General features: G+C 38.1%; 4 protein-coding genes across 4 annotated transcripts; 1 reads left to right on the top strand and 3 right to left on the bottom strand.

The window, feature by feature from the left end:
* The first annotated feature begins 15 nt into the window (after positions 1-15).
* On the top strand, positions 16-2696 carry LOC140783271 (uncharacterized). The gene is made up of 2 exons (XM_073130090.1): positions 16-461; positions 2424-2696. The coding sequence occupies exon 1, from the start codon at positions 80-82 to the stop codon at positions 458-460; it is 381 nt and encodes a 126-aa protein (XP_072986191.1). The 5' UTR covers positions 16-79; the 3' UTR covers position 461; positions 2424-2696.
* Positions 2697-3184: 488 nt separating this feature from the next.
* On the bottom strand, positions 3185-5010 carry LOC140783214 (large ribosomal subunit protein uL13w-like). Its single transcript, XM_073130003.1, has 4 exons — positions 4657-5010; positions 4467-4583; positions 4283-4370; positions 3185-3549 (listed from the first exon to the last, which is right to left on the bottom strand). Exons 1-4 carry the CDS (start codon positions 4926-4928, stop codon positions 3406-3408), a joined length of 621 nt encoding a protein of 206 aa, XP_072986104.1. The 5' UTR covers positions 4929-5010; the 3' UTR covers positions 3185-3405.
* Positions 5011-5883: 873 nt separating this feature from the next.
* LOC140784380 (uncharacterized) lies at positions 5884-7438 on the bottom strand. Its single transcript, XM_073131764.1, has 3 exons — positions 7237-7438; positions 6362-6439; positions 5884-6164 (listed from the first exon to the last, which is right to left on the bottom strand). Exons 1-3 carry the CDS (start codon positions 7392-7394, stop codon positions 6149-6151), a joined length of 252 nt encoding a protein of 83 aa, XP_072987865.1. The 5' UTR covers positions 7395-7438; the 3' UTR covers positions 5884-6148.
* Positions 7439-7779: 341 nt separating this feature from the next.
* LOC140784379 (ABC transporter B family member 25) lies at positions 7780-15673 on the bottom strand. Its single transcript, XM_073131763.1, has 17 exons — positions 15272-15673; positions 14563-14613; positions 14427-14462; positions 14273-14347; positions 13764-13888; positions 12781-12880; positions 12520-12691; positions 11727-11845; positions 11032-11142; positions 10813-10957; positions 10560-10692; positions 10390-10465; positions 9866-9931; positions 9664-9771; positions 8731-8838; positions 8461-8658; positions 7780-8299 (listed from the first exon to the last, which is right to left on the bottom strand). The coding sequence occupies exons 1-17, from the start codon at positions 15332-15334 to the stop codon at positions 8075-8077; spliced, it is 1911 nt and encodes a 636-aa protein (XP_072987864.1). The 5' UTR covers positions 15335-15673; the 3' UTR covers positions 7780-8074.
* Between the last annotated feature and the right edge of the window lie 40 nt (positions 15674-15713).

Below are 15713 nucleotides of genomic sequence, written 5' to 3'. Positions count from 1 at the left end.
GTATAAAATCAAGGTATATAAAAGCCACCCGTCTTCTCCAAAATTCCATCTTTTTTTCACAGTTCTCCTCCTCCCTCCAATGGCCGCCTCCGTGAAATCCGTCTTCCAAAACCTAAGAAGATTCTTCAAGAAACCTTGGGAGATCACTGGCCCTTGCTCCGATCCGGAGTACCGGAGCGCCCTCCCCGGAGCCCTTGAGTACCGCCGGTTCTGCCCGGCGACGGCGCCGGCGAAGGCCATCGTCCCCACCTCGGATCCTGAGACGGTATTCGATATCAAGTACTACACTCGTGACCGCCGCCGAGATCGCCCGCCGGTTCGCCGCTTCATCCTGAGGAAGCCCGATGTGCAGAAGATGATTGCGGAGAAGACCTTCGACCCCGCCGCCGACTTCCCAAGGGTGTACCTCACGGCGGCTATTGAGATGGATGAGGTCAAGCGCGGCGAGTACCAGAAATGAGGTCAGTGATGAATCCTTTGTTCTGATATGTGTATGTTCGGATTTTTGAGGTTTGGATTAGGTTTTTTTTTCTGACTTCGATGGAGGCAAAGATGCTTATTTTGATCTTGAACACGATTATAGCTTGTAGAATGGATGAATCTACGAGAAAACATCTCCGTTTAATCTGATGCTAAAGGATTCTGGTGAATGCCGATTATCTAAATTAGGGTTCCTTTTGCAACTTCTTTAAAGATATCAATTGTTATTCTTTCTGAAGGGAAGTAAGGGAAAAGCTCCTCTGAAGATCTTTCTTCTGCTCACCCGTTAGTTTGGATCTGATTATGGAAATCAATTTTAGTTATGCAAAGCAGGAAATGAAGCTGAAACATTCAGCTAAGATGATTAGAGTACATGGGGAGGGTCTTTTGGGGATAGATCTCGAGACTAGAAACATAGGATATTGGCATGTAAAAAGAGATTGTATTATTTATCTGATGGGGAGAAATGGTTCTATATTACCACAGGGGATAAATAGGATATGAATGAGCAAGAACTCGGTTTTGCTGGAAAAGCTCAACGCGATAGCTCAATTATAAACTTCTAGTGCCAATTTTTTATTTATATTATGTATGTTTTGTTGTTGATTGTGTGTTATTTGTATTTGGCGAAGACTGCTCTGATTAGTTAGTCCAATTTGGTTGTACTATTTTGCTATTCTGTTGAGATTTTCATATCACTTTACACATTTCCCTATTTGTCGTTTGCAATCTGATTTATCTATATTTACAGATCGACTGCTGCATTCGCCTAAAAATATTCAAATCCTGTATTAAGTTGATTCTGACATTGATTATAGCAATTCAAGGAGTTTGTGTGAACATTGTCTGGCAAAGATGTTTTGAAGGGACACTGTAGCATTGCCTGATTCATACATAGCCTAGTTTTTGTGTTGCGTATGCAGTAAGGTATTAACATCAACTTTAATAACTAACTTGGAACTAGGTTTTCTTAAGGATATCTTGGGGTTGCAAGACACCAAGGATAAATTTGGAGAGAACATTCATTAACATGTTTCTAAAGGGACACTGCAGTACCTTATGTATGTACACTGACAGTAGTATATTTTCCTTTTGTATGGTACAGTACGTTCTGCTGGATCATATTGGCTTTCCGAACCATTTCAGATCAACATTTCCAAGTGATTTAATAAGAAAGCTCCAATGAAGCAAAGTATTTTGCTGTTGGATATTGCACAAGGGTCATTGTATATAGTTGATTTACTGATGACCTAAAACCTTTGTGCCTTTGTTCCATTCTGAGGCATTTTTTGGGATTTCCTTAGTACCCACTATGCCAGTATTGTTACAACCTTAGTATGCTCCATGTGTGCTGTTCCTTAATTGTTAACCTAGCTCAATTTTGCTTCTTTTATGAGTCCCTTCTGTACCTATTCAACAAAATAGTGACTTATCACGTAATAATCCAATATGCAGTTGCATATTCTATGTGGTCCCACTCTTAACTGAAGATTATAAAGTGAGTGATTTTCTGGTGTGAAAAGTTGCTGAATCTCATAATAATTTTGAAGTTTGCTGGAGAGAACAAGGTAGAAAGATGTGGGTATAGATTGTTAATAGATCTTACTAGTTAATTTTACTGTTTTTTGGCACAATGAACTTCTGGCTAGCTCAAGCATGCTATAGATTGAGCAGTTCTTACATATTACTCTCCTCGATAGTGACTTAAGTGATGTTTTGGGGCCCCATTTCTCTCAGTTAATATCTCCAGAATTGCTCCAACAAGGTCTTTACGATCATTGATACATTAAAACCGTTTGATGCATGAAAGTTAATACCAATTTTTTTTTTTTTGCTTTATAATAGTCTATTATATGTTTTCTCATTGATATTAGATCCTTCTTCACTACTGAAATCATTTAGTGTGTAAGAAAGAAATCTAATTTGAAGTTTTCCTTTACCAGGTGGAGCTGTGGGATCATAGCGAAGCAGTTACATGTCTTGCTGCTGCATTTATGTTGAGAGCTGTGCTCTTACTTTTCCTGGCTTTGGTCATACGCCTGAAACGTTTTCTGTTCTATTTGCTTTTGCACTGCATGTTTCTTGCATCAGCAAGTTGGTGATGGTGAAATAAATCATGTAGTCGGAGAGCTTTTCTCTTGACTTATGCAGTTGTATTAGAACTCTTCTTTCCCCATGTGTCAGCAATTGATGCTTAACTGAGACCCATTTGTTTCTGTGATTTGCCTTTGTTTTCTTTTGCTATCGTCCAACCAATTTAAGAGTTGCTGATGTCAAACCTCTCATTTATGCACAACCAAAAGCAGCAGCACGTTAATTATAATGCCAAAATTACCAGCTTTAATCTAAAGAAAGAATCGGTTTAAACATTTAGTGATTTTTGTACTCCTTCGGAGCAGCTTCGTCATTCAGGCAGTCAGTCCTCTCGTGCTTTAAAACATAATGAATAATTGAGGCACACTCAATGTGAAGACTTTGACAGGGATATAGATAGGAAGCATACATCTGTTGATTGATCAGCGTCAGCATTCTCATTATCTTCAAAATCTTGCTTAATGAATTAATAATAGCAAATAAAGCCTCAAACTATAATTAAAACACCAAATTCTGAACAAATCCACAAACCCACCAAAAGGATTTCAGGTGTCTATGCAACATGATTCACATCTTTCTAAGAATAACACAATTGGCAGGCATTCAGATGTAGGCAAATTCAATGGAACAGGTATTGAAAATTTCTCAAGTGCATACATCAAGTAAAGCAACATTTCGCACAAGCAATTCAACCTAAACAGAAACTAACCAGACAGAACCAAAGCTATTGCCAAGTTATACGCCACAAAGATATAAGCAACCTCTGAAAGAAGCTAACAAGGAAATAACAAATTACTCCCCCAAAATTGTTTCACAAAGAAAAATATCCTATTAGTACTTCAATGGCGCGAGAACCTCAAGTTGAGGTCCCAACTTCTCTTCAGCAACCTTCTCTGCCTTCAGGCGCAGTTTTGCAAGCTGCTTCTTCCTTTCATATGTAACTTGGGCCTTCTGCTTTCTCTTCTCTTCCAATTCCTATATTCACAAGATTGTACCAATTAATAGCTTATATGAGACCTAAGAATTTAAATATGTTAGTACTAACAATCTACATAGACATAACTATCATTGTATCCCATGAAGGTGTGAAGCACTATAATCTGCATGCAAAAATAAAAATACTGGGAGGTCCACAATATGACTACCAACCATAATTAAACATTATGAGCAGCACTGACATGATAACCTACCAACAGCAGATTCATATCTTAGCGCATCATCAAACAGATGCGTGTGCTGGAAACATAAAAGGCGACCTTAACAGAAAAAAGAGAGGAGGTAACGAGGCACTTAAAATGCCAGAGGAATCTACAGCATAAAAGGGGAAAAAAGTGAGATTCATCCTCCATTTAGAGAAAGGAGGAGGAAATGGATATTTCCCCAATGGATAAACAACCCTAATCCCTTCAAGAGAAGAAAAGAAGAAACAAATATTTCAACAACCTGATCAGTGCCAGAACAAGTGATATTAGAAACTTGCATTTAACTAAGCAACAAGCCATGCTTGCGCATACACAAAGACCTTTTTTTGTATTATATACATACACAAATCATATAAAAACGATCCATATAAAAATAGCATCACAGCCAAACTGAGTTACGTACCAATCGCACAAAGATAATAATGTTCAGCATATTGCATTTACCAAAATAAAACAGTAGTCTCAAGAGCACACATAAGCACATAAGAGAAAGTAGATGGATTTACCTTGATGGTATCATAGTGGCTCCATCCAACCTCTGTGGAAAGCCGTCCCAACAAGCAATACTTGTGCCCAGGCTGAAGCCTCAACACCCTAAAAATACAAAATTTACAACCAGGTCATAATGTAGCATTCAAAATACTATCAAAAATCAAAACTTTCTACTCAAAGTATATCACTGTCACTTACTTGAGTGCATCAGGGATAACCATCCGCTTCATCTTGTCGTACGGTGGCGGCACTCCCTCGTACGCCTTGAGCCTGGCCAGCGCCGCCGCCCCACGCTTCGTCTTGTGAGGAATCATCCTAAGATGTATGCAATGAGTTATATAAACAAAAGATCTACTAAAACCGACCCCGAGCGGTAGCAAATCTTTACCCTCGGATGGTGCGCCACAGGATCTTAGCGGGAGCTCTGAAGTGGATGGGGCCATGAGATGGCTTAGTGTTCATGCGCTTGCGAAGGAATCGGAGATACTTCATCTTTTGGCGCACGAGTCCACCGGAGAGGCAGAGCTCCTCGCATCGAACAACAACTACGCGTTGACCGTTGAGAAGCTCCTTCGCGATGATGGAAGCAAGGCGGCCGAGCATGTGGTGGCGCGCGTCCACCACCACCCGGCGAACGCAGATTCCAGAACCGGACACCATATTCTCCGACGAGAGAGAGATTAGGGTTTGTATGTGTAAAGCGGCGGCAGGAGCAAAGCCGAGAGTAGGGTTTCGCGAATTTATAGACAGCAGATGGTGTAGGCTTTACCTCTCCTTGATTTATGACCGTTAGATGTAGTAGGTTTTTATGTCTTACACTCGATGATGACCGTCCGATCAGATGATTGTGTATAGTTTAACAACAGGTGAACGAGAAATTTTGGAATTTATTAATCTTTTTATATATAACTCGCTTTTTTTATTTTTTATTTTTTAATTTTTTTTAAAAAAGAGAGAAAAATATAACTTGCTTGTGAGTTTATGATCATGGCCTGAGACTGAAACTATAGTTCATTTATTGCTTGATTCAGGTCACCGTTCTCACGACTCGCAAGCTGAGGCTGAGCTTGAGCAGTCATAATATTGATTCCAATGGGGGCTGGTTGGAATTGGAATATTCGGTGGATATTTACATCAAAGCTCTTATTGTCAACGCTTGGTGAAAAAGAAAAAAATTCTGAAACTTAGAAATAAAATTACCTTTCAAGTGTTTGTGTGTGTGTGTGTGTGTGTGTGTGTGTGTGTGTGTGTGTGAGAGAGAGAGAGAGAGAGAGAGAGTCCCCTCCAGGCTGCTTATAAAATCAAGATGCTTATAAATGAAGCTCTGGCCATTTGGTATAAGGAGATCAAGACATCCTTATGTAATGGAGATTTTATACGTGCAGGAATGGTGGTGGTAAAAAAGACTCATTCCCTGATGTGCAGAAATTTTGTTCTTTTTAACTTTTGACCAACAGTTGCACAAAAATTGAACTATACGTAAATTTTGAAGAACACTTAAAATCTCCCTCCCCTAGAAACATCGATCGACAGCAACAACCAAATCTTTATTCCCTGTTTGCTAATAGATCATTTCACCTCTTCAGCAACAGAGAAAGTTTGTGTGTCAAAAATCTAAAACAAAGTATCTTCAAGATATTTGATAAAAGCTCAACAAAGGAAAAATAGAACCACCGTCATACAGAGCCGTGTAGCTCATTTACATTGATCCATAATGGAGAAAGGAAAGATAATTTTTAAAAAAAAAGTATACAAATCTCCCCAAACTATGAGCATGCCTTTATTTCATGTAACTCTACTCGGAGTGAAAGATGAAGCAAGATATGAGCAGCGATTCGAAGTAAATAGCCAACCAATTATTAGGCATGTCATGAGCTTGTTCATTTACTCTTTCCACTGAAAAAAAAAAAACAACAAGAAGAACACAATGAGAATGTTAGTAAGTGGCAGATCAATAAAGTTTAATAATAACGCACTGAAGTTCTGAATATATACAAGCATGTTACAGTCGATGAACTAAAAATAAATAAATTCGGAAGCAATATGATGAAGAAAAAAAATCAAATCTGAAATGAATGAAGTTGGAGGCTGACCTTTTACCCCTGTACTGCTTCTTGTCCAGTATTTTCTTCCATTGCTGGTGATCCAACATCATGGCCTTATCAGACCAGCTGTAGAAAAATATTAATCAATATTAAAGGATGTACAAAACTATGTAAAGAAGAACAGGAAATGTATGCAATAATGCAATAAATCCCACAATATAGGTGCACTAGATAGAAATCGCAAGCTGGGGTGGGGCAATTCATCTTATATTCCACAAGAGAAAATTCACATCATTTTGCCAACCAAAATAACTACCCTTAGATACTGGGGAAGAGTTCCAAGTAACACAGAGTAACAGAGTCCATCATCACAATTCATAAAAGAAGGCAGAGTGCCACTAAGTTTGAATCAACTGGCTGAAGCATGCAAGAATAGCGTGTATGAAGAAGAAAAAAATTCGACAAACAACAGTTTGAAGGTGATAACTGTGGATATCAACACGTCTATATTTATTTATTTACATAAAATAGCATCTTGGAAGGAACTCGGAATCCACAAAAGATTTGATTAAAACCCAACTCCTAAAACTCCATACCAATAAAGAGAGAAATTTCTACTTCCTAGCGTCGAAGCATTTAGCAAATGAAACGGGAAAGTGAATCATTTCCCTCCTGCTACGAAGCATATGTTAACATAAAAAAAAGGGCGTCACTTCTCCCCTGCTTAAGTGCATCAAACCTTCATTAAATCCGAAAAATTCAAATGTTATCGGTAATTTTAATCTAATCCGATCAAAGCTCCAAAATTAACAAACAAATAACTGGCAACGTAACGCGCTATCGATCGAGAGAGTTCCAACGCTAAATCTTTAATACAAATCGAAAGGAAGAAATCGAGAAAGAGAGAGATGGGTGTGACTCACTTAAGGCGGAAGCGATTTGCGAGGTTAGAGGTTTGGGAGTTGAACCACGCGACGGTGGCGAAGGCGAAGCATCCCGACCACGTCGCCACGAGTCGCTCCGGGTCGGAGTGCGGCACACCCGAGTCACCTCGGTACGCCTTCGACAACATCTCTTCCATCTCTCTCTCTCTCTCTCTCGATCGAGGAGTAACGAGGAAAGATTCGAGAACAAATCAATCAACTTTTATACGAGAAAGATCTATGAATGGACGCGTGGACGGTCGCGATTCAAAGTAGGGGGGTAGGATTACTTGGGCAAGGGTTCACCGTTCAGCAACCGTCTTACCGGCAGTTACTGGCGGTAACGTATCGGATCCGGGTAAGCAACCCGATCCAATCAGTAGCTAGACAAAGAATGCTAGCCTATAACAAGGTTATATTGGCAAACCCGATTCAATTAGTAAGAAGCTTGTTAATTAACAAGGTTATCGGTATCAGGCTGCTGCATCTCTCTTCTGTAGTACTACAAGTGAATTCAATCAAACATTGGTAATCACCAGTGAGTAAGAAAAGGTGGATTTGGACCTTAAATTGCTTGGATATTCTGAGTAACAGAGGAAAGAGAAAAGGTTTTATAGGGATACAAATTGTCAATGTTCTTCATGGCAAGTTATGAATGAGAGGATCAACAATAATGAGAAAAATCAATTCATCCCATCATCTAACAAGACCAAGTTGGGCAATTCTTTTGCCAGGTGAGGATATGTTTTGCTGCCTCATACATCTTCTAAGAAGTCATCCTTGTACTTATCTTTACTAGAGAAAATAGGGTTAAACTGAGTAGGCCATCAATTACCACTCAGGTCATGGCTAACACTCCATTATCTTCATCTCTGGGTCCTTGCAATTGCCTCTTCACCAGTGCTGTATAGATGCCATTGCTGCTGAGTAGTTCATCATGGGTACCACTCTCAACTATCTGGCCATCAGAGACAACTGCGACGGTATCTGCACTTTTGACCGTTGAGAGCCGGTGCGCTATCACGAGTACAGTCCTTCCTTTCATTAGAGAATCCATCGCATCCTGTGGCATACCGAGTAGTTATTGAACTAGGAAATAAACAAACATATAAGTACGACATTTAAAAACCAGAAAGATATAATAATTTAGTAGTCGCCCTTGACTGATCCTAGAACTGATTCATGAAATCTCAAGTTTCTGCAAAAGGGAATGATTAGTTATACCTGAACCAGATATTCACTTTCGGCATCCAGAGCGCTTGTGGCCTCATCCAAGAGGAGAACCCGTGGGTTCATGAGTAAGGCTCTTGCGATAGCAACTCTCTGTTTCTGGCCACCAGAAAGTCTTACTCCTCGTTCACCAACAAAGGTTTTGTATTGATCAGGAAATTTAGATATAAATTCATGCGCATTTGCCATTCTCTGCATATTAGCAAACATAGTTACAAAATACATCTTTAGAGAAGATCCAGTGCGTGAGCATATTAAACTTACAGCAGCATTCTCTATGTCAGAAATGCTAGCATTGCCTTCCATTCCATAAGCAATATTTTCTTCAATGGAGCAGTTAAAAAGGATAGGTTCCTGGCTCACTATGCTAACCTGCAATCTTAGGATTGATCATGAGTAATTACACTAAGACTAATAAAATTTATCAATTCCAACTTAAAACAAATAATCAAACTCTCGAAACCAGTACTCTATCAGCAGATTGCATTTGACTTCAGATTTTCAATCCTTTCTATCTTCAGGAGAGTTTATTTGTTAGATCTATGCACCAATTGCTCGACTACATAGATCCCAATGTTAATGCAATGGTGACAATTTAGAAATAATCATACAAAATTGCCTCATCCAATGGCATCACCAGTTGCCGAACAATTTAAAACATTGTTTCGGTGACTACTGACTAGAAATGAAGGGATGAATTTGCACAATTTATGGACAATTACGGGATAGTCTTGGTTAGATAAATGTATTTATAAGTCAATGTTATCTTCCCCTTTCTCTCTAATTCATTCTCTTACCATAGCAAACTAAATTATATTGATAAATGCCTACCATTAATTCTAGATATTGGACCAAAATAATCCAACTGCATTCACCAGTTGACTGTAACTGCCAGATATCTAAGGTAATATCATGAATTTGATATACCATGTAAAGTGATGGGACCAAGAATTCAAGATATTAATTCCTATTTTTCATATGGATGTGCAGCCTCATAACATTTCGGTTCTAAGAAATTCATCACTCCAGGCAGCAAATTTTTCATGCATACAACTCTTCACAAATTTAGACATGAAAATGCTATTATCTCAAGCTTAAATTCCAATGGCACATGGTGAACTGGTTAGATAACTTCAGATGGACCTGCAAAATCTCAGGATTTCAAGAAGCAGCACAAACAAAGACCAAGGATATTACCTTCCTGTGGAGAAAATGATGTGATATTTCTACCAGTGGAACACCGCTTAATAAGATCTTCCCCTTTAGAGGATCATAAAACCGTTCAATCAAATTTGCTATGGTGGTCTGCAGGGACATGCCATATGCAATGTGTTAGAGAAATCCTATAAGTTCAAAAAGATCAAAGACTAGTATATCTAATATCAAGTAGGGAAATTACTTTTCCACCACCACTTGGCCCGACGAGTGCAACCTTTGATCCAGGCATCAACTTTAATGTAACCCCCTGCAGTTAGTAAACGTTGGAGATAAAATCCTTTTAGATATGCACCAGTTTCAAAACTTATAGAGCTAGTACTATACATTCCTTCTGATTGCTATATTAGAAATAGTAATCCAGAAATGCCATCAGAACAAAATAGATGCAATATTAGTTAATTTTATAATAACATGTGTATATGGTCTTTAAAAGCATATCCGTCTGCTCTGGACTTGAAGTAATTGCTATTAGTTCCCCAAGGACAGTAAACCTAAATGCTTCTTTGACATAGATATATCATCCACTTCACTGGCAATTTAGAAAGCAGAACAACCAGCTCTCACCATATATGCCCACATGGATACAATTTCGTCAAAAGGAAAAAAGGAGCAGCATTTCCCAATTGCATTTAAAGATTATCCAAACAACCAAAATTATGACAGGTTTCAATTTGACTATCTGTTGAAAAAAAAAATGGTGGTTACCTTGAGAACCATGTGAGTAGGACGAGAAGGATATGCAAACCAGACATCATCCAGCTCAACATCTCCATCTTCGTCCCTATCACCAAAACCAAGAACATTTATTAGTTACAAAAATAATTTGGGGGATACTAGATTCATAAGAAGAAGACTAGGGCTTATGGATCACCAACCCTATTGGACATTTATCCCCAGACTTCGGCATGGAGGAAACACGGTCCAGAAGCTGGAAAACTCTCCTGCTTGCACCTGAAGCTTTCATGACTGTCGTGTATAACCCTGATAGGGCAGACACCGCAGAACCAACTGCAGTTGACTTGTGACAAGATTAAGTCACTTTCGGTAAATTTTCATTGTTGAACATGTATGAAGATCATTGCTGATGTATAGACAACTCTGGTTAGCATTAAAGAATCCAAAATATACCTGTAAGGCTGTAAAGAATGAACGATGTCAGAGCACCAGTTGTCATGGAGCCATATATAGTTAAATAAGCTCCATATATCACCACGGCAATGACCGACAATGTTGATGCAGCATTCAGACCTCCAGAGAAGAGACCAACAACTTTCTAAAGAAAACATGAGTAATGATCAGAATATGCGAATTTACACATTCAAATCTACAAAACAGGCAATTACTCACAGCTTGCTTGAGCCCAAGCTTCAAAGTTTCATCTACTTTTTCAGAATAGCGTGAAATCTCATGATCCTCTTGTGCAAAGGATCTGACTGTGCGTATAGCGCCAAAAGATTCCTGGATTGAAAACTCGCTATTTAGATTGTAGTTCATGTTTGATAAATTGTGCAGGTAACTGTATTCCAATTTCAAAGTAGTATAAATCTTTCTAGATGATGTCAAAGTAAAGATATTGGAACCAATTTTGATTTCTTGTCCCTAATATCAGTTACTACCTATCCTTTATTTTGGAAGTTAATTTATTTTTGTCAAAGCATGTTATTACCAAATTCTTTCCCCTGTTTAGTTTTTTATAACTATAAAATTTAAAAGTGATGAAGCATTGTGTAGCTCAACCAACTAAATTTAGAAAAAGGCTGGTCTGATGTTAGACATCAACCCCTTCTGATTCAATTTTTCACAATGAACTTAACAAACTGAACATAGGATACTATACTATGGAATCAAAATGAGTTTATTAAGGGTAAATTAAATCTATTAGTTTATAAATTTGAAACATGCCACCTGACTGAGTAACAATATTTTCCAAAATTCAATGCACAAAAGTACAACAGAAAGTGGTTCCAGTGAACCACTAGATGACTGTTTTGGCATAATCACCAAATAAATCAACTTGACATAGTAACATGGCTTGAGCAAACCTCAGCAATGGATGCAGCTAAAGCTGCTGCAGCCTGAGTCTTATGTGAAAGTTCACGAAGATAACGCCCAAACTTGCGCACTGCAACTGATATAGCAGGAACAATAACAAGTGCCAACACTGTTGAAAGAGAACAGTGACACATTTATCAGAACAACTACAAGTTAAATTTTTTCTTACAAAACAAGTATTTTGATTGATAACAGAATCTGAAGCGGTTAGCATCTTCTGTACAGAATTGGAATCCTTGATGGCTCAGATCTAGAACTAAGACATAAAGGAGAGACAAGAAGGCAAAACTTGGGAAGAAGCACAAATATCCCTTCTTCAATCAATGTTTGTGAAGATCTACGTAGAGAGATTCAGAATAAGTACATAAAGATAGAAATAAATATCCCTACTTCAATCAATATTTTCTGTCTTTGAGAAAAACAATAGAAAAATAGCTCCCACTATCACAAGTCTCAGTATGTCAATTGATATAGGTTGAGGCCCATAAATATGGCTATGTCCTCTATGCCAGGACTTCTAGCTTCTGACAGACATAGAAGGCTTCCCTCTTCATGGATTATATGGTCAATAGCTTGTCAACTTTCAAGTATTTTAAACAATAGAACGGATATAGCTTATATGGATGGAGTCTACAGATCATTGGCCAGACATATTTAGCTATAGCTTATCACTACAACAATAAATTCGTGCACGGTGATTTAACAAGAGAAATCCCTTAAAGATACGTTTACAGTCACATATTACAAAGCAATTCAAAAATCTCAGAAGACATTCACACTTACATGTTAATTTCTTTGATGTTGCAAACATAAAACAAAGACCAATAAGCGTCGTCGTAATATTGCGCAAGGCCTCCGACAGATTGGTGGTTGCTGCATTCTTTATGATCTGTGTATCTTCAGAGAGTCTACTTAGAAGCTCCCCAGTTCGAGTCACATCATAAAATGCTATTTCCTATCAAAAAATATCAAGAAAATCATGAAAAGGAATGGATTTGAATGGAACTAAAAATTTACAGAAGAAAATTTGAGGATAGGAGTTACCTGGTTTATAAGATGACCAAACAAGTCCTTTCTTAATCGTGCAACTACTCTTTCACTGGCAGAATTAAACAGCCATGCCCGCAATGCAGTGCAAATCGAACTGAAAAAATGCTCTACATTACTTATCAGATTTGTCTCAATATACTAACCTGTAATCCATGTCTCAATAATTTATTGAGTCTCTGAAGCAAAACATGATTCCATCATGGGGAAGTCCCAGAAAATATGCTGCTTTTAAAACTATTGTGCAAAGTTGAGGCAGTAGAAATAGCAATACTCTTGTACTTAAAAATTTAATCATCAGAAGAATGTAGATGCTATATCATTTCTTCCTCGAAGATCTCATTCTATGAATCCTAGTTCTAGTATATCAGTTCTAAACTTGATACAGGTCCCCTCTGGAAAATTGAGCAAGAAGTAATTTATGCTAAGGCCCGTGACACTATCTGTCAAAAAAGGTCTTATTAGAGAATCAAAACATAGCCCAGAAGTTCTTCTTGTGTTCATCTAGATTCTCATTATAAAGAATCACAATTTGGAAGGTCAAATAAAATTAAATATGGAACAACAATGTATATGAAACTTGCATGTGCAGAATGTGCAGATAAACAATTGGACACATCATTTATGCATGATTTAGTAGTTATTTATACCAAGTCAAAAACACCGGCTGGTAAGGATCTGACGCATAAATGCTGAACACATGCATTTCAACTGCAAGGTTTGATACATGAGATCCAAACACCAGCACTATGGAGGAAACTTAAAAAGTTCTTTGTTAAAAGACTAAAGTATCAACTCAGCAGTTAGCAGTATCAAAAGAAATCAAAGATGAGTGCAGAAGAGTGCAAAATCTTTTGCAGGGAAAAAGAATAAGAAGAATGACATGTATATGATAAGAGAATTACAGTAAGCAGTATGGAACATGTACCACACTAAGAATGAGGATTTTGAAAATGTATATATAGGAAGGTAGGAAGTACCCTGTGACAACTATTAACACAATCTGTATTATAGTGTTCTTCACTGCATTGAAAGCTTCAGCTCGCTGTTCAGGTTGTCGAACATCTCTTGACACAATGTCTATTATCTTTCCACCATATTTAGGCTGCAATTTCAGATTAAAAAACCTCCTGATGAGAAAACATGGCATGCAATTTGACAGGAAGTAATATAAAGCTACTTATAGGAAGAGACAAACAGCAACATTCAGTTCAACGCAAATGTGCTTCAGGCTTCTAATTATCTTTAACTCTTTATATCATGAAAATCCTTGAATGGTGTAACAGAATGTTCTTTGAAGCATGATTGGTCCAGAAAGTAAACAAGCTAGTTAACCATTTTAATATAGATGATTAGCTCATTAATGGAATATAATTATATAAGTGATGGATATTAGTTGGTAGACATGGCTTCACCCTAGTGAAAAAATTCAAGGTGGTGTATCAGAAAAAAAAAAACCAATAAAAGGATATGAGAAAAGTGTACCTACAATTAGAATACTGCTAAAAGATGCTATCAGTAATGCTATGGTGGCAATAACCAGTATACCGGTATCAGGTTTTGCCTGCAGCAAAATCACAAGTCAATAAACTCAGAAACACTTTTGTCATTGCACACAAAGAGAGGAAGGGCTACTGGCTTACCAGCCGGAAAACTCTGCAAAACCCGACATTTGCTGGCTGAGGTTCACAGTGCAGTACAGTCAGTGACATTTTTAACTAAAAAGTATAGTAAACTTAAGCATCCAAGAAAGAGGGAGAGAATTTGAGACAGAAGCACCTGAACTGCACTACCCTCTTCAAGATCTGACAGCCCCTGGTTGGATGATTCCTATATAGTGTAATTGGCATTCATGAGGTATGCAACTATGAAACTGATCGAGATAACAAGCAATCTCCATATGTAACTGAGAAGATAGTTGAGCATTTAAAAAGCATGAAGTCCAAGCATTTGACAAGTTACGATTTTGCTGTGAGAAGCCGGACCTAATATCAAGCTAGATATAAGATATTGGACTCTGGAGATGGAAAGAAAGAATCTTTTAAGTTAACTGACGAAATTAGAAAAGAAATCCTCTCGCACAGTCAAAGACCTGCCGAGATTAGCATCAACTACCACACAAAATTAATTTCTGACATCAAAAGCCGGAAGGATTGCTTGCCTAATTTGATGAGTTGTTCACGATTCCCAAATCAGAGCCCAAATATAGAACTCATAGAACACAATAAAAAAGAAAAAAAAAATTACGGCTAATCCTATAGTACCGACAGACCCAAAACATCATTGTATCCAATCATTTACTAGAAAGGGACAAAGAAATCAAGAATAACAAAGAAAAACCCGAAGCTAAGCTAAACCCATATGCCCAATTCCAAGAATCACTAGCAAGGCAAGGACAAATGATCAAATGTTTGTTTCGTCATTACGACCTTCTTTTTTAACGTCGGACAACAAAAAAAAAAAACACCTTTCCTCGTCTCCAACGTACCTCATGGTTCAACAACGGCACCCGACTACTCGCGGCGGTTTTAATCCGAAAATTCTTCCCCATGGCGGAGGAAGGAGACGAAGATGGTCGATCCCAACGAGAAGAAACGAGAGGGAGAGTGAGAAAACTTAGCAAGATGATCGGAGAATCTCGTCCACACGAGACGAGAGCTCAACCGCGACGAGACTTGTTCGTTTGCCCTCAATTTCTGTGGTAATTTAATGGAAACTTATCGTCCTTTGTACGGTCGTAGCCAGCAAAAGATCAAAAGAATAAGAATTAGGAAAAAAAAGGTTCGATCAAGAGCGTGAAATGAGGGGAGGTCACATCTGAGAAAGCATCAGAGCAGTGGAGCTGTGCGTGGAATTCCCAAGCAAAGGAACCACACACAATGACTCGTTTCCAATTCACCAGAACGTCGATATAGAATAAGACAACAAAT

Source organism: Typha latifolia, chromosome 3, assembly GCF_019914945.1.
Source record: "Typha latifolia isolate L0001 chromosome 3, TyphaL0001v2, whole genome shotgun sequence".
In the NCBI taxonomy this organism is placed as follows: Eukaryota; Viridiplantae; Streptophyta; class Magnoliopsida; order Poales; family Typhaceae; genus Typha; species Typha latifolia.
The sequence above is the reverse complement of the archived record's forward strand: the minus strand, read 5'-3'. Positions and strand labels throughout refer to the sequence as shown.

Coding starts and splice junctions, on each gene's coding strand:
- LOC140783271 (XM_073130090.1), top strand. CDS start 80: ATGGCCGCCTCCGTGAAATCCGTCTTCCAAAACCTAAGAAGATTCTTC.
- LOC140783214 (XM_073130003.1), bottom strand. CDS start 4,928: ATGGTGTCCGGTTCTGGAATCTGCGTTCGCCGGGTGGTGGTGGACGCG. Junction 4,584..4,656: donor CTGTGGCGCACCATCCGAGG/GTAAAGATTTGC, acceptor CATACATCTTAG/GATGATTCCTCACAAGACGA. Junction 4,371..4,466: donor GTTATCCCTGATGCACTCAA/GTAAGTGACAGT, acceptor TTGTATTTTTAG/GGTGTTGAGGCTTCAGCCTG.
- LOC140784380 (XM_073131764.1), bottom strand. CDS start 7,394: ATGGAAGAGATGTTGTCGAAGGCGTACCGAGGTGACTCGGGTGTGCCG. Junction 6,440..7,236: donor GCAAATCGCTTCCGCCTTAA/GTGAGTCACACC, acceptor ATTTTTCTACAG/CTGGTCTGATAAGGCCATGA.
- LOC140784379 (XM_073131763.1), bottom strand. CDS start 15,334: ATGGGGAAGAATTTTCGGATTAAAACCGCCGCGAGTAGTCGGGTGCCG. Junction 14,348..14,426: donor TTTGCAGAGTTTTCCGGCTG/GTAAGCCAGTAG, acceptor ATTTTGCTGCAG/GCAAAACCTGATACCGGTAT. Junction 12,881..13,763: donor GTGTTAATAGTTGTCACAGG/GTACTTCCTACC, acceptor GCATTTTTTCAG/TTCGATTTGCACTGCATTGC.